The 18,188-nt window shown below is 34.2% G+C and overlaps 1 protein-coding gene across 3 annotated transcripts in view; it reads left to right on the top strand.

Moving 5' to 3' along the window:
- The window catches only part of LOC106883001 (high affinity cationic amino acid transporter 1), a 128,859-nt gene extending 124,265 nt beyond the window's left edge, over positions 1 to 4,594 (top strand). For all 3 annotated transcript variants that reach the window (XM_014933858.3, XM_089361273.1, XM_052972241.2), the window contains one exon: positions 3,858 to 4,594. In XM_014933858.3, the coding sequence (XP_014789344.2) occupies positions 3,858 to 3,985 (128 nt within the window). In that variant the 3' untranslated portion in view covers positions 3,986 to 4,594. The remainder of the gene's footprint in view (positions 1 to 3,857) is intronic.
- Positions 4,595 to 18,188: the final 13,594 nt, after the last annotated feature.

The following is an 18,188-nucleotide window of genomic DNA, read 5'->3' as shown; positions in this document are numbered from 1 at the left end:
TTGATAGAAATTTCTCGGAGCAGCTTATCCCCTTTGTCATATGCATAGTCCATCCAGGATGTCTAAATTCACCTTTTTGTTCTTGTGTGTACTAATTATATTAATAATTAGTTACAGATAGTTCGAAACTTAACGAAATTCTGTGGACGTGTAAAGAAGTGTCTGGGCATGCAACGTATTGAACAGAAAGTTTTCGATAGGGTTGTCCAGCCGTGGATTTTGGAAGCATTCGCCATCGGTGAATGCAACACAGAAAATTACAAAATATCGGATTGTAGGGTGTAAAGACTGGCAGAAAAGATATTGCCAGCCTGGATTTGATAGAGAAAAAAAGAAACGGGCTTATCATTATTTGATTTGATCAATATTCGGTTCCGTAAGATCACCAAAAATAAAAATAAAAATTTAACAATATCAAAAACTATTTATTCGCTCAAACGCGTCAATACATTAAATGTCATTTGAATTGCTTGCAATTGCAGTTAAATCTCAAATTCCACTACTCTAATAGGAACACGATGGATGGTTACTGCGGGTAACTTGGTTGATAATTGATGAAATAATTTGCGACAACAAAAATCATTACCCTGTAAAATATTGAGCCTAGAATTTAAAGATATATAACTAGATATAGCAAGAGATTCTGCTTAACCTTGCTACTTCAAAACGTATAAAGTAAAATAAATAAAATGAGAATGAGCATGTAGCAAAATTCAGAAACAAAATTGCCTCTCAAACTTGATATAATCGATATTGCTACGCAACTGATAGCATTTATAAAGCTAAACATGATGATGGATTTCTGCAAGAATTAGAGACTTGGGAGAAAGAATAGGAATACAATCTTCTCTAAATTAAAATCTGAGTACATTAAATTCACAAACCATCGAGATAAAGCTCTTGGCTATATGGATTGCATTACTGCTTAGTTGTTTTTTCTCCATATTTTCTTTGGCATGAAACAGATTAACAACCAGATCTGAGTCTCTCAGAATTAAATGCTTTCAGGATGTTAACAATTCCGATTGAGAAATTGGTACTTTCACCAGCTCCTCAGATACGCAGTCAACCCACCCATTGGAAAAAATAATATCAACGAATACAAAGTCAATATAAAAAGAAAAGGAATGATTCCATTATTTTACATTTATTTCTTGATTTCCTGCATCATTAATGTCTATTTGAAGCTCATTAAACGAGACGGTTATTATCCCGACATCCCGTATTAGCGATATAATAATGAAAAGCATTAATGAGTGTGATTTATGGCGGTCGGGCTAATCCCTTCTTGTCATCCGATCGAAAATAAGCAATTTTATGGATCAGTGAATCATGTGAGCGTTATGTGCATGTCATGTGATTAGGTGAACCGTGTGGTAAATTTATCCACCTTACACAATGTATGCACGCAAACTTTGAAACGATTAAACGTAATTATGTGTGCGTGTGTGTGTGTGTCTCTCTCTCTCTCTCTCTCTCTCTGTGTCTCCACAGAGAGATAACGAGGATTGTTTCGGGTATAACGAATTACAGCATTTCGAACAAGTACAGCTTTTTCCTCGTTGGTCGGAATCGGGACAGCTGAGATAATCAGTGAAACTAATCGATACTACATTACAATATTATGCTATTAGTCCTATAAATCCGTTCATATGTGTTGTTACACTAATAATGCTGATGTCTGCTATTTGAAACTCCGTATATAATAGAGTATATACTTTGGAATAGTATTCCTTTTGTTTCTTTACAAGAAAACACTAAAGAGCGAAATGTAATAACTTAATAAACATGTAATCTGAAAAACAAATGAGAGTCATTAATAACCGAATAAAAGGATTTACCCTATGTAAGGCGATTTGGTATATGATAGAAAAAATGCCTTGCAAAAGTCCAATAGGATTGAGTGAATACAATCAATTTTAGGGTTTGAACACGAAAAAAAAAAATTCACTATTTTGAACCAAGCATATAACTGTATAGACAATCTATTCAGTGGTGAATCATCGAAATCATTGTCAACGGTTTAAATGTAAATTAATGGTTGTTACCACCTCAATGTGGTTCTTCTGCATAGGACAATATTACTACTGTTTTTAACCCTAGGAGTATACCTCCTCCAGCTGGTCACCGACACCATAACTATGTCCGATTAATTGCAAACAACGGAGCGAACAACACCCATCTAGCGGCAAACTAGACCAGTTATAGTCTATTTTGAAGATTAATGAACAGTTGCTGGATAAAGTAAATGATCAGCACTGACTTACTGCATGAAACGTCTGGCAATTCCCCGAACGTCTAATTCATAAATACGTCTAATTCATAAAGGAGGAAGGAGAGCTGAGGTCAAGAACTACAGACCTATCTCTGTGACTTTGCACATCAGAAAAGTCGTGAAACGAAGTGTCTGAAGAAAACTAATTACCTTCCTTGAGGAAAAAGACTTGCTGACTGACACCCAACATGGTTTCCGAAGCTGCTTGACTCAGCTCTTACAACACTATGACCGGTTGTTGAAACAGCTGCTCAACCACTCAAACGTGGATGTGATATGTATCGACTTTACGAAAGCTTTCGATAAAGTCGATCATGGAATGATATGTCACAAACTGCGTGATCTCGGCATAGTCGGGAAATTGGGAGAATGGCTGCATGACTTTCTGAAGGATAGAAATTAGTTGGTAGTAGTCAATGAGGCCGCCTCCAGTGACACGCAAAGAGTGAGTGGTGTTCCGCAAGGCACTGTTTTGGGACCACTACTGATTATAATGGCCTTGTTAGATATACCTTCAGTCACAAAGGGAGCCAGAATATGAAATATACAAGTGGACTGATAAGAATAGCATGCAGTTTCATGCTGAAAAGTTTCAACCCTTGTGCTGTCAGCAGGCAAATCTAAATGCAATACCAATTAAATACACTGGACCTGGAGGGATTGCAATCCCAGAGACTCAGTCAGTGCGAGACCTGCGCACTTACATGAGGAATAATGCATCCTTCCATGTGCATGTTGCTAAGTTGGTAACGAAATGCAGGCGGCTGACCTGGATGGATTCTTAGAAAGTTTAGAACTCGAGATCAGGAAACCTTGATGATCGTCTGGAGGACACTTGTCCTAATCGCTTTGACCATTGCTCCCAGCTATGGTCACCAACCAGTGTCAAATTAATTACAGAACTTGAAGCAATTCAACGAAGCTATGCGAAAAAGATAGCCTCTATGCAGCATATAAGCTATCGCGAAAGACTCAAGAGATTGATACCATACCCTAGAGCAGTGATTCCCACCGTGGTCCCTGGGGCCCACCAGTGGTTCCCAGAGAATTCGTAGCCATAAAAAATGGAAGCCATTTCAGACCTACACAATATTGTTCGATAATAAAGACATTGTTAGTTCATAATAATTTATATGAAGACAGAATAATAAGAAAATCAATAATTATTCCGTAAAAATCAATAATGTATAATATATAATCAATAATATATTACAATCAAGAATTACATAATTTACATTTTACAATCACAACAGTTTCATAAAAAATTTGATATTTTTAATGGATCACTACACAATATTGTTTAATAATTTCATATTTTTAATTTATAGAAATAAATTATTTATTATTTTATTGAAATAAAGTATTATTTTTATTCTTAAAATCAGCTGTAATAATGTCTGAACCAAATGCTAACAAGGCAAAACTGAGGAACTACAAATAAGATTTTATCATGTTTGGTTTTGTATCTGTAAACTCAAGACCTCCGTACTAACGATTGAATGGCAGTCGTTGCGTTAATGCCACTTCCGAAGCTGGACATTTTAAATATTAATAACATTTTTATGCTTTCTTTTACTTGCAGGTCTTTTAGTATATTTTGGCTATGGCATTCATAAAAGCAAAGAAAGAGACCTGGAAGATCAAGAAGTTATTCTATACGAAATACCTGCCTCAGATAGCGTCACAGAAAATCTAACAACGTCATATTGATTCCTGTATATTAATTATATTAAAAAAGACGTTTGTATAACCAACTTGTCAACTAAAAATTCTTTTATTAAATAAAAAAAAATAGAAAGAAATGTATAAAGAAGTACATGCAAACTTACATACATAGAAGCATATAATCGCAGGCACTCACATACACACAACTATATTCAATTTGTATATACGGGTGTATATAACTGGATAGGCGGAAAGCTATTTCGTTTATTGCGCTAAAACGAAATGACACTGAGAAATCTATACATATAAAAAAATTGATACACACATTCATATATATATATATTTATATATATGTGTATATACACACACACACACACACACACACACACACACACACACAAAGATACATGTAAATATGCATATGCAGGTTTGTGTATATAAACACTCTTCTATACTTATACATTTCCAAATGCCAGTCTTTCTGTGTATTTATATTTTCTCGCTGCTCACTCACGTGGTATCTCTCTCGTACACACTCAAGCGCGCACATGCATGTTCATATACATACATACGTACATATTGTTTATTTCCATTAAAAAAAAATGCAAGAAGCAATCCAATAGAAATTATTAATAAACTATTGCAGGTGTGTGTTAAAATGTTGGCTCTTACAAGTCTCGCGATTCTTCTGTAAAATTTTTATAACGTAAAAATTGACTTTTATATGTATGTACGAGTGCGGGCTAGTGCCTGTGTGTGTGTGTGTCAGCGTGTGATACGTTAAGATTTAGGATAAAGGGTAATGGTTAATTTTAAGACATTTATTAACTAAGAGTTAGTAACATGGGAGAAGAGAGCTTTATATTATCTAGGAGTAATCACGGTGTTTTTGGCATCTCACATGGTACAAGAAAGCAGAATATTATTTGAAATAATAAAAAAATTACGAAAACGTTTGTCAATGTCAATGAACTGGAATAGTTATTAGAAAACGTAAAAGAAAAAAGAAAATGAAATGATGTACGGGAGCCTATAAATATGAAAGTATATAATTTCAAGTGATAAAATATGATTCGTATTAATAAAATCACATAGATGTATTAATGGTAATGGTCATAAAGTTGATAGAATTTTTAGTTTCATCAATATATATCGAGCCATTACACTGAAAATATAAATATACAAAAGAATTACGTAACCAATCAGAATTACATTAATAAATAAACGAATTCTAAAACATAAATGGATATTTTAAATCACGTGTATCAATTGGTAGTATATCGTTTATTTACAGTTTTTGTTGTTTTACTACTCTCACCAAGAGATAATACCTTATTATATATAGCTATCTTTACGTTATTTGTAATACTAAACATCCATTGACAATTTTTTAAAAATTCAAAACCATTTTATATGAACATCATTCCCTTAAATCAAACTACATTGAATCTAACAGTCCAGTTCAAACACATCATCGAAGACGACGAAGGCAAACATGGTGGGCACAGTTCATCGTATAACTTCAAAATTTCCATGCATAAATGTAGTTGCTTAATTACCATTGCTTCTTGATTTTGTGCTTTTGTATGCGCGTGTATGAATGTGTGCGTGTATGTATGTGTTTGTTTCTACGTATGGATAGGTGTACACGTGTACGGAATTTGTGTAGTGTATCACATTTCAGAAATATTAGGCGGAGACGAGGTATTTAAAAACAAACCTGAAGTGGTATCAAATGCAAAACAAGAAGAGTTGTGTGCGGGAAAATGAGTTTGTATACATTTGTATATTTTGTGGAGGACCGAATAGCGATTTGTATTGGACAAAACTTTCTGAGACGAACGCATAATTATTGCTCAGCATTGCAAACATAGGCATTAATTTTTCTCCTTCGAACAGACATTCCTGAAAACCAGTAGCATCTATTGTACCACTGAATATGTGACAGAGGTCAAAGCAAGAAAGTGTGATTATAACAGGAACATAAACTTTTCCAGTGTCGTATTATACACCTGTATAATTTTCTATCAGTAGAGTAAGATATTTATCAATAAGCAATTGAAAAAACCCCACCAAAAGCAAAAACAGCAGAAATCCATTCTTTAGCAACGCGCAACCTGCACGTGAATGAAGCTGAAGTAGTTTGAAGTCGAAAGTAAAACAAAGCTGGAAGCAGAAGCAGGAACCCGCTTCGCTCCCCCCCCCCCCAAGCAGAGAGAGGGGATGCAATATCGTTTGGAATGAAAAAACTGGTTCATGACTTCTCGACGTCATTTTAAGGGTAATCATTAAAAAGCTGAGACGCAAAAATAAATAAATGTAAGTAATAAACTCGATAAGTCAAATACTATGAGTTGAGACGCATAAGTCATACTCTGTGTGATCCAAGAAAAATAAACTGGTTACGTTTTCTATACACACATACGTTCCTACAATGAAATTTGATAGCTTAGAGAGATTTAGCATTAAAAAACTACAGTTTGGTGCTAGGAAGATGAATAGTTCTTGTGTATAATAGATTAAAGGGTAGAATGAATAATATAAATGTGATTATGGCAAAAGAAATAAGAACAATTCAGAAGTTGAGAGTGGAAGAGAAATTTATGGGTGTGATTATTCCACTTAAAAAAGAAAATATATTTATGTGTTGAAGTGGATGCTGGGAAAAGTAAATGCCTGTCTTAACCCTCTCCTGGTTTTTGCCATGTAAAATTTCTCCAACAACACATTTGTGTTTATAAGTTTACACTGCTTGCACTTGAAGCTTCTACTATATATATTTCTGTTACACAAAAGATTTATCTCAAGAATCACTTCCGCATCGTGCAGTAAATTACACACTAACAGATACAGAATCACGAAAGGACTTCATAATTAGAAGTTACTATTGTGAAAATTCATTATGTGAATTCTATATAATTCCATATAAATTACAATACAGTATGCTGTATGATATTGTATTATAAAATGAGGTGAATTGGTTATGGAATGCACACGAAACCTTCAAGCAAATAGCTTCAAACATTTAAATTTCTACTTCATATTTAACCGGTGTCAGCATTGCCTTTCAGTGTCACAGGTCAACAAAATAAGCATCACTCAATGACTTGATCACCAAATTTGAACGTGTTTCAATTAGGAAGTCAATCTGTGTGAGTGTGTGTGTACGCAATTATACCTGTATGTCTAAGTACATTATGTAAAATCTTAAATTATTTGTGTACATAAACCTAATGTTTTTGCCTGTGTATATACAAACAGAATATGTACTTAGATATGTGTGCATGTATGTGTCATTTCATAACTACATAAATATTTCAGTATATATGTAACCATGTATAAATACATATATAAATATGCATAAATAAACAGTACACACGCACACATATGTACATATAAATATACACACATTTGTATACACATATATAGGCATATACACACAATTATGTAAATTATTTACACAGAATTATGTAATTACAAATGCATAATTTTCAATGTATGTATGAATACAATTAGATCTTAACATTATTCATAATGTGTGCGCTTGTACGCGAATGTATTTTATCTGATTCTACAACCCAACAGTGTTACTTAGGTGCAGGTTGTTCTGCATACGCTACTATCGATCCAGTATTCCTGAAGTGTGTATTATATTACACAACGGCAACGCTAATATGTTATATTAGGACGATTGAAGAGCATATTATCTAGGATATTTGACAAAAAAGTTTTGAATTAAATGATTATATTTCTATTTAGTTTTTCAAATGCCCAACATTTAAGCTTCGAATACACGACTGCAATTATAGATCAATCAATAAGGGACCACCAATAAACCGAGAGAAAAATTTACTTGTGTTGATAAAGTCAATTACGAGAGTCAAAAACTAATTCCCATTAAATATATATAGTTTACGTTACTGAAATGCCCCGTTTTACTTTTCGCAAGTTGTTTTAGATGTCTGAAGGAGACGGGCAACTTCCACAGTCTTACATTTAACCCAGTGGAGGATTTGTACGGTGACTGCTCGAGACAGAGATTTGCACAAGCAGTCAGTTGGTACGCATATTCATCAGGGTAGGTGGGAGCATTACAAAATGAAATACCCTGATTAAGGACTCAACGCGAGCCCCGTTTTATGGAAACGACGCCGCGGTTAGTCTTTAATCCTAACAATCAAAAACCTCATACGATAGCCACTAAGCAATCTGCTTTCAAGAAAAATCACACACGCGCAAATGTGGTGTATGTTATAACAGGAAAACCAAATTCGACCGGTTATTATACCTAATGGATAGATTTCATTTAATTACATTTACGAAAACGATGCTTTATAAAAAAAGTATGCACGTAAAAACTTCCCTATTATGTATTGTGCCATTTTATCAATGTGTTGGAACGCGCCCGCTATATATATATATATATACATACATACATACACACACACACACACACACACATACACACACACACACACACACACATATATATATATATACGCGTTATACTTATATACATACACACAATATATATCAAAATATATATTTTATAATTTGTATTAAAGTTGCATGTATATAAAATTCTTATTAAATTTGTAAAATTGTGTGTATATATCGTGGACCTTTATATGTAGTGTGCCTGTATATATTATACATGCACACACACACATGTATCTATACCTCTTGACATAATATTTGTAAATGGTTTATAAATATATGTATACATTTAGCATATATATGTATATATGTTTATGTATAATTATATATATATATATATTGCATACATCTGTATATGCATACACGTATATAGATATATACATACGCTGCATACACATCTTAAATACATTTATATATGTTTACATATTATACATGTTATTTATATGCGCGCACAGAAAGTGTTTATAAACATGTGTTCTATTTTATTTTGCGTTATAAATATAACTGTATACATTAAAACTTAAGTGCAAAATGTTTAACATCCTTGTAATTTATATTTGGTACTATAGAGCTAGGGTGTATAAAATGTGATTATGAAATAAAAATTATTTTGAAAAATAACTATCTAAAAATTCCTTCAATATGCTGAATGCAATTCGACATACATAAAGTATATATTAGTGTTCTTTTTGTGCTCGTGTATGTGTGTGTATTTATACAATGTGATAAACTGAGTTATTTTGGTTGCTAACAATTTAAACGGAATTCTCTATACAACACAGTTATTATGTATGCAATAATGCAATATATTCAAAGAGAAATAGTTGAAATGAATAACGAGCTGCTTAGTCCCAAACAGAATCTTTAGCGGTCTTATAAAAGGTATTTCAAGTTGCTCTGATGGTGACTAGAGTTATCACAAATTTGCCAACCTTTCTATATTTGCAACACTTGTCACAGCGCCTCCAATATTTTGTCCGTTTGCAGGTGATGTCTGAAATAGTCAACATATACGTACCGATTATATTTATTGGCTCCTGTCAATCAGAACCATACTAAACTGTTCTCAGCAGATATTGCTATTTTGTTAATGGATTCGAAAGTTGTTTTGGTTCCAAGTCAAATTTCTCTAAAAAATATTTCTCTGGTGTAGAGAAATTGCAACCGCTCCATTTTCGGAGAATGTGGGCGTATTCTATATTTTGAGATGAGAATTTAAAGTCTTGGTATCTTCATTAGTTGAAGATATGAAAATATTTGTTTCTAGGCTAGTATAAGTTCTACCACAGTGATTTCTTTAGTGCTCCTGGATAGAAGAACCTTGTATGGTTGGAGCGCTATCACTGACTCCTCTGCAATATCAATGCGTTCTACCCTTCACATCTACGTTTCAAGGTATGGTAGAACTTTCCAAACCGCTAATACTAGATGTTAATTCATTATTAAGTTAGCAATAACATCGGTGATTGTGGCTGTAGCAAATATGAATTATTGTTCGGAATCAATATCAACAGTTTTAAAATTATGCAGGTACTTATTCCGTATTAGTAATCCGTCATACATTAAATTTGTACTAGGAGACCCCCCTCCCTTCGGTCATGAATGACCATGGGATTGCACCTAGAAATTTACCCTCCCAGGCACAAGTCCGGGCAAGGTTGTGTGTGGAAGGCCAGCAGTCGCCCATGCATACCAGCTTCCCCTCTCCACACCACTGAGTTAACTGGAGCACACCGGCTGAGTTAACTGGAACAACGTGAAATAAAGTGTCTTGCTCAAGATCACAACACGCAACCCGGTCTGGGACTCAAACTGACAACCTCACGATTGTAAGCTCGACGTTATAACAACTGAGCTATGTGCCTTCACAAATTTGTAATTATATATATATTTTAAAACGTTGACTCTATATCTTGACACGGTGAAAGTGTACGTACAGAGAACCTACTCCGAACTGTGAGCGCGTGTATATATATATATATATATATATATATATATATATATATATATATATATATATATATATATATATATATATATATATATATATATATATATGTATGTATATATATATATATATATATATATATATATATATATATATATATTCATATATATATATATATATATATATATATTCATATATATATATATATATATATATATATATATATATATATATATATATATATATATATATATATATATATATATATATATATACACACACGCGCTCACAGTTCGGAGTAGGTTCTCTGTACGTACACTTTCACCGTGTCAAGATATAGAGTCAACGTTTTAAAAGAAATTATGCTACTAGGAGCTGTGTTACTAAGTTAATTATATTTCCAATTTCTCAAATTATTGCAATAGTTTTCATGCAGTAAAGGCTGAATCCGCTAAGAGAAAGAAAAAGCGAAATAAATGCCGGAACAATGCTGTCGGGAAATCAATGATGTTTAGTATTAGGAAATGCAAGATTTATAACCGATGTGGACAAAGTGCAGCTCCATCACTGAATTCTCAACAACTGCAGGAACACGAAAAATAATTGAAATTTTATCAATCTAAGTCAATGTTGGTAATCAAAAGTTATATATACTTATCAAACTACCATCAAAGCTAAAGCTGTCAGTTTAAATCTAAAGAAAGCGGAAAGAAACAAAAGTAAACTGATGAGGGAAACTAAGGAAACATTTACTGGAATCAAAGATCCTTTGACAGGTTTGGAAACGATTAAAAATCCATTAATGGTAATAATGTATTAGACGTGCGAGAACGGTTGATAAATGTTCAGCAGATAACCTTAGATATGGATGATTGCAACTTTACAGAAAGAAACATTGGTGAAGAAACGGGTTTGCTTTGCAGATGAATGTCTAATAAAACATAATTGAAGAAAGATAAGCTGCTTTAAACACATCATATCGTCCCCTACTATGGTCCCTATCATATGGTCCCTATACATCATATAGTCCCCACTACGGAAGAATTGTGTGGATGACGTGTAGATGAAGTTGATAGGCAGGACGTGCAAGGAAATAATTTTCATTTATAAACATCATTGTTTTTTTGTTTTTTTTGGTTTTAAAGTTTGAAGTAGAAAAGCACATGACAATGGATACAAACAGAAATATGGTGAGTGAGATGACAGGAAGACATCTTATTGGAAAATGTCCCTTTTGATTATCCATCAAGCGAAAACGATTGAAAAATATAAGAAAGTATTTTACAAAATATATTTTTTTAAATCAATGGCAATCGTATGTGTATACTGAGCCGAGTAAATAAGTATGGAAAACGTAATGAGTTTCGATTATTTATTTATGCAGATTTCCACGTCCGAATTAGACGTTTGGCTGATAGTTAGCAAGGTGGGACACACATAAGAAAGAAGAAAGCAAAGGACCACTGATGAGGTCACTGTGACGAAAGAACTCTGGCCGAAATAGAATTAATGTAATGTAAAGTAATATAAAGGGGAGGCAAATTAACACCAAATATACAGTGCGTGTGTTTTTATTGGCTAAACTGGCAATATGACCATCCCCAAGTACAACAACATCTGTTTCAACACACGATTTCAGATCAAAAATCTTGCAAAACAAATGTGTGTGTGTGTGTGTGTGTGTGTGTGTGTGTGTGTGTGTGTGTGTGTGTGTGTGTGTGTGTGGAATCAGTTTCGTAGAGTTGATATTTCCTATCCTTAACAGGATTACAATTTATTCAATGTTAAATATGAAACTGATAATTTATCCCATTGAAATTCTATGCAAAATTTTAATTTATTGAATTCATTAATTTTCTATTTTAGGAACAATTATTTGGCCATAAATTATTATGCGCGTTTCCATTGACACGTATAATTTGTCATGATTTCTTAAAAATGAAATTTATAGATTTATGTGCTGAACTCATATAAATTCAACTCACATAAATCATTGGTTATTTCATAAGCAGTTTAGAAAATAATACTTTATAAACATTTTTTATCTTCCGAAATTCATTCAGAGCTTGTTCGAAAACATAAACCTTTCGTGTTGTACAAAATTCCAATAAAATTTTCTGTCTTGTCAGTTTGGGAATTGAATTCCATGAATCTAGCCAAATAGTTTGAGCAACTATAAATATAATTGTATTTATATATGCCATTGATAACATTTATTTAGCATTTTACGAGAAAACTGCAACGAATATCATTGTGTGCTAAACGGCAGGACGTTGTATCCTAATATTTTTCAAATATTTAAAGAAAGAAGTCGATTACGTAAACTTTCTTATTTCTATTAGGAAGACTAAATTCATTAAACAAGTAGTTGAAGATGTAAAGAAAATTTGCAATTACTGAAGGAATTTTGTGCGGAAACACATGCAATTCTGTCACCTACAAAGATGCAGGAGAAATCAATTCTTTCAACCCTTCATTCTAGCTTTGCCTCAATTGGTTTTTCTCCAGCTGATGGCCAAAAGGATTTTCCAAAACATAACGTTTTGTAAATTATTTAGACAAAATGACTTTCAGTGTAGCACCCTATAAATTACAATATACTAAAGCAGATATAGCTTGATATCTCAAATTAATCCTAACTATAAATCGAGTTATTTATACTGCATATAAAAAAAAGGAAAAATCCAAATACGATTTTGTTATTCGTTGGGTTTTTTGATTAAAATTTAGATGGAAATACTGTTATATAAATAGATATCACTCAGACTATTAACCCAGGCCTCATCAACTCTCATCCGTAGGACCACCTGACTAATAATCTTTCATTTGTATCATACTGAAAAACAAACGTTCCTTCTACAAACATTCTCGTAAGCTATATTTGGTGGATAAACCACATTTATCTGCTACCCTTCAATGCCAGCTAATAACTGTGAAGTGTGTCCAGTCTGAAATAGGATTGACTTTACAGTTTATAAGCAGATTTACTTCTTCACTGTAACATTCTCAGCATCCAAAACAGCGTTCTAATGCAGAGGATTTTCGAATAGTCTCCCAAATGTTACATAACTTCTGCTACGCTAAAACTATAACACTTAGTCAAATACTTCCTACACAGAGTTAAAAAGGAATTCACATAACAAATAAAAGTATTAGAAGGAAGAAAATATTGTTAGGTGATATTATACACATTCCTAAAAAGCTAGACAATGTTACATATAGACACAAATGGACAATTAAAAGCCCTAAATCAAGCCAATAACCTTTGCCTGTAATATTTTCTCATACTATTTTCAGTTTTTCTTTCTCAGGCTGATTGAAAATACAGAAATTCGTAGCAACAAATTTTGCGGACAAAATTTTATGTTCTCCTAATATATTTTTGTTTCGAAGTGAAACAACATTTTCCCTACTTGTCTGCATTTAGTTTCGACTGATATGCGAGTAAGTAATAACCACTGAACTCTATTTTAAATTGAAATAGGTTTCTGATTTATAGGTCGTCTGTTTGCTCGCATAATCAAGATAAATCATAATACCAATTTATGAAAACTACAAAAGGTAAAACTTGGCATTACCAGAAAATATATGCGCACGATTTGTTTTCCTTCTGTGCATATTGTAAAAATTTATGCTATCATCTATGGCCCAGTATGCTCATGAAAGTCCTATTTATGTAGCGAATGTCTAACAATATGCTGAGTAGAAAGAGCCTTAAAACTACATTCAGTGGAATAATTAAAATAAATTATACCAACATTTCAATTCTGAATAGTTTAGATAATCAGGTTCCTTGGAAATAAAGAATTCTATTTGTAGCCATGTTGTGTTGTTGGCACTCCGTCGCTTACGACGTCGAGGGTTCCAGTTGATCCGATCAACGGAACAGCCTTCTCGTGAAACTAACGTGCAAATGGCTGAGCACTCCACAGACACGTGTTCTCTTAATGTAGTTCTCGGGGATATTCAGCGTGACACGGTATGACAAGGCTGACCCTTTGAATTACAGGCACAACAAAAACAGGAAGAAAGAGTGAGAGAAAGTTGTGGTGAAAGGGTACATCAGGGTTCGCCACCATCCCCTGTCGGAGCCTCGTGGAGCTTTAGGCGTTTTCGCTCAATAAACACTCACAACGCCCGGTCTGGGAATCGAAACCGCGATACTACAACCGCGTGTCCGCTGCCCTAACCACTGGGCCATTGCGCCTCCATTTGTAGCGATATGTTGGGGGTAAAAATATACACTGCAACACTGCAATGTCACTAAACTGATACGTTCAAGTACTCTGAAATAGATGCACACTGAAAGTATTTGTAATAAGATTTACTGAAATCCTGAAGAACGAATGTTTTCACCCATTCAAGCACAGGCGTACATCAAAGAAAATGTTTCTTATTAATGTTATAGTAGTGGTACGAGTTCCCGTGCTACTAGCAAAATATAAACATATATATTTTTTTTTTCATATACGTTTTATCATAAAATAAAATGAACAGTAAAGTTGTTAGTATATAAATGAATTTTCATATTTTTTTCATAAACTAAAATAAATAGTAAAGTGGGTGATTTGAACGCTATTTTGTATACACATCTGGTGCAGGCGGGTGTAGCCGATAGTAGAGGCGGCTGTAAAAGCCTAGTAAAGTTGTTCATTCACTTCCAACAGGTTGTCAAGTACAGACAGAGTTTCCTGGATGCGCCATTGTGGACTTGGGCAACTCGCATCGGATCATCACGGTCATATTTATATAGGTTGTTCTGTAGGCTAATAGATAAGGATAGCATAGGGTGTCGACAATTTAAAGTTGCCGTCTACGCAAACCACAACGTTGTGATCTCTACGGTCGATCTAGATAGGCTTCAGGGACAAGGTCCCGGATACTAGAAGCTGAACGTGTCCTTCCTGTCGCTTTCAGAAACCGGCTTAGCAAGTTCGTCTATCAAAAGTTGATGGGTGATGTCGTCAACAACCGATGATGGGTGGCTTTGAAAAGGGCGATTAAAGTAGAAGTGTTAGGGTCTAGCAAGGTCATAGCAATAGAGGAGTCTAGAGTAAAGTGTGACCTACTTAGGAAATTTGAAGAGGCACTTAATAAAGCATAACGATAGACGAGCTGTCGGCAAGATTGGCACTTATGACAACCGAAGATATTTGTGATGCGATGTCTCGCTTACAAAGGACAGGTTTCCCGGGTTTGGATTGTCTGCCGTTCGTGCGTTATACTCATATGCCAGAATTCTTCGGATAGCTTTTGGGAATTGTTGGTGACAGACTAGCGAGTAAAGCGCAGACTTGCACTATCCCCAACTGATCTATCCACAACTTCCACCTCACACAATACATCATAGAAAGGGGTTGTAAAGAACCTTGCATGAGTGGAGCCCTAATCAATTCAGATTAATCGAAATCTTTTGGTAGGGTCGACCATCAATACTCCGTGGTTGTCCTGAAGGCGGCAGGTTTTTGTCCCATTTTCAGAGGCTGGATCGCTGCAATCTATAGGGACATGTGCTCGGTGGTCAAAGTATTCTACATATGCGGGCATATTTACCCTGATTCCTATGGAAACATAGTAACGAAGCTAAAGCACGCAGAGTGAAGCTGCATCGCACTGATTGACCTTGAACTCTGCTGTGCATGCGCACTAAGTTTTAATGTTCTAGCTCACTTCCGCTGTTTACAGCTTGCTTGGAAGGCAAGTGTGTAGCGTGTGATCGTCACATTGACCATGACAGAGAAGTTGCCATGGCGATACCTGCTCAAAGGCCTACGCAAAGTTGTAGAAAGCGTATGGATAGCAGTGTATAAGCCGCACACAAGTGTACAAGTGGTTTAGATGTTTCCAAAGATGGCCGAGAAATTTCGATAATGACGAACGTTCTGGGAGACCTTAACCGGCAGATCTGAGAAAAGCATCGCAGATATGCTTGTAGTTTTGAGCGGAAATGGTCGAATCCGTGACTTATTAGAAGATGTGAAAATTAGTTACGGTTCGGTTCAGTCCATTATCACTGAAGATTTCGGCGCGTGTCTGGCAAGTTTGTGCAAAAACTGTTTTCAGCTGACCAAAACGACACTCACGTTGCACAAGATCTTGATTGTCGATGAAAACTTTTTTCAGGTATCGCCAAGCTTTTGGCGAAATTTCATGCAGATCTCTATTCAACCGTTTCTCTGCTGCATGATTATTCATGACATAATTCCTTTGAAGGGAATTACCTCTGTCGTATCCACCATGCCATATCAGTGCGAATTGATGAAAAATAAGAAAATGATTTGCCTTTATTTAAATCACTTTGAAATGTTAAATGAAAGACTTCAAACACGGAATAACGCATCTATGTATATATTCATATACATGAATATAAATGTGTGTATGTGCATGTATATATGTATATATATATATATATATATATATATATATATATATATATATATATATATATATGTATGTGTGTGTGTTTGTGTGTGTGTGTGTGTGAGTGTGTGTGTGTATGTATATATATATATATTTACGCACACATATGATATATATATATACATTCATATATTTGAACCCATCACTCTATCTATCTATCTGTCTATCTATCTGTCTGTTTGTGTATCTATCTATCTATCTATCTATCTATCTATCTATCTATCTATCTGTCTGTCTGTCTCTTTATCTAAATTTGTTTGAGTGAGTGAGTGTTTGTGTTCATACACCATGTACGCTCTTATAGATATGTAAACTAGAACGTAATGCTATGTTATTTCATTGATGAGATTTAACTAAAATGAAAAACAAATCCTGACAGGAAAGACAAACTGAAAGTGGAAAACAATCGAGAGAACTATATAGGAAATGAGTAAAAGCTGGTATGAGATTATAAATAAACATCTTCGCTGAATTCTATTTTAGTAAGAGTATCAGTATTGATATTGACAGACTATGATTCATGATTCTAGCGACTCAACGCATACATCCAAGCGCCATACATATTCTTCTACACTCATAATGACTAAGATAAGTGATATAGAGAGATACATTTGTGTGTAGTTTGCTTTAAGTTACATAGTCATAATCACGCACAAACTCACGCAAGCATACACACACACTAACACACACATACACACACACAACCATATTTCTAAGTCTATGTCATACAGTACGTTATGACTAGTACCAGGAGGAGAATATTTCATAACCGAAAGAGAATTAATAAATTACTGCTGCAATAAGAGTGTACTGTTTAAATGCTCTGCTATAAAACAATATATCAAGTTTTAGCCCAAACTGTGAGCATAGCCTGAAGTAAGCACCCTATGTCTACATGCAATATCTTCGTAGGGAGAAACAGAAAGGTCAGGCAGATGGATTCAATTCTCTATAGGGTTATTTCGGCAACTGTTTACGTTCTCTATTTGTTTATGACGAAACTAACTATAGATGCACTAACAGTATAAAAATAACTTAGATAGATTTGCATATGCAATGCACTAGTAAAATGATTGTGCGATAATTATATTTTGTATCAATGTTGTAGAGAACAGTTCTGTATAATGGCTAGCAAAGTACGTATTAGCCAACAGCAGATGATAATATCACGCTAGGAAAGAACATCAAATTGCTTTGCTGAAAAGAATGAGGATGTTTCAGACCAGAAAATAACTAAAAAGAAAAGCCACAAACCCATATTTCTAAGTGAATGATACCAACGATTGGATGGTGGATGTCAGCGAGATGGTAGCTAACAGGTAAACTTTTATGAATGGAATCAATGTATTACAATACGTATTTTATCATCGTAGCCTGGCACAAAACTGAAAACTATTTGCATTACTCTGGACTAATATCACATTATAACATCCGAAATACTTA

The sequence above is a fragment of the Octopus bimaculoides genome, chromosome 12 (genome assembly GCF_046866305.1).
Source record: "Octopus bimaculoides isolate indiv1 chromosome 12, ASM4686630v1, whole genome shotgun sequence".
NCBI classification, from domain to species: Eukaryota; Metazoa; Mollusca; class Cephalopoda; order Octopoda; family Octopodidae; genus Octopus; species Octopus bimaculoides.
Note: the sequence above shows the minus strand (reverse complement) of the source record. Positions and strands in the feature narration are given on the sequence as shown.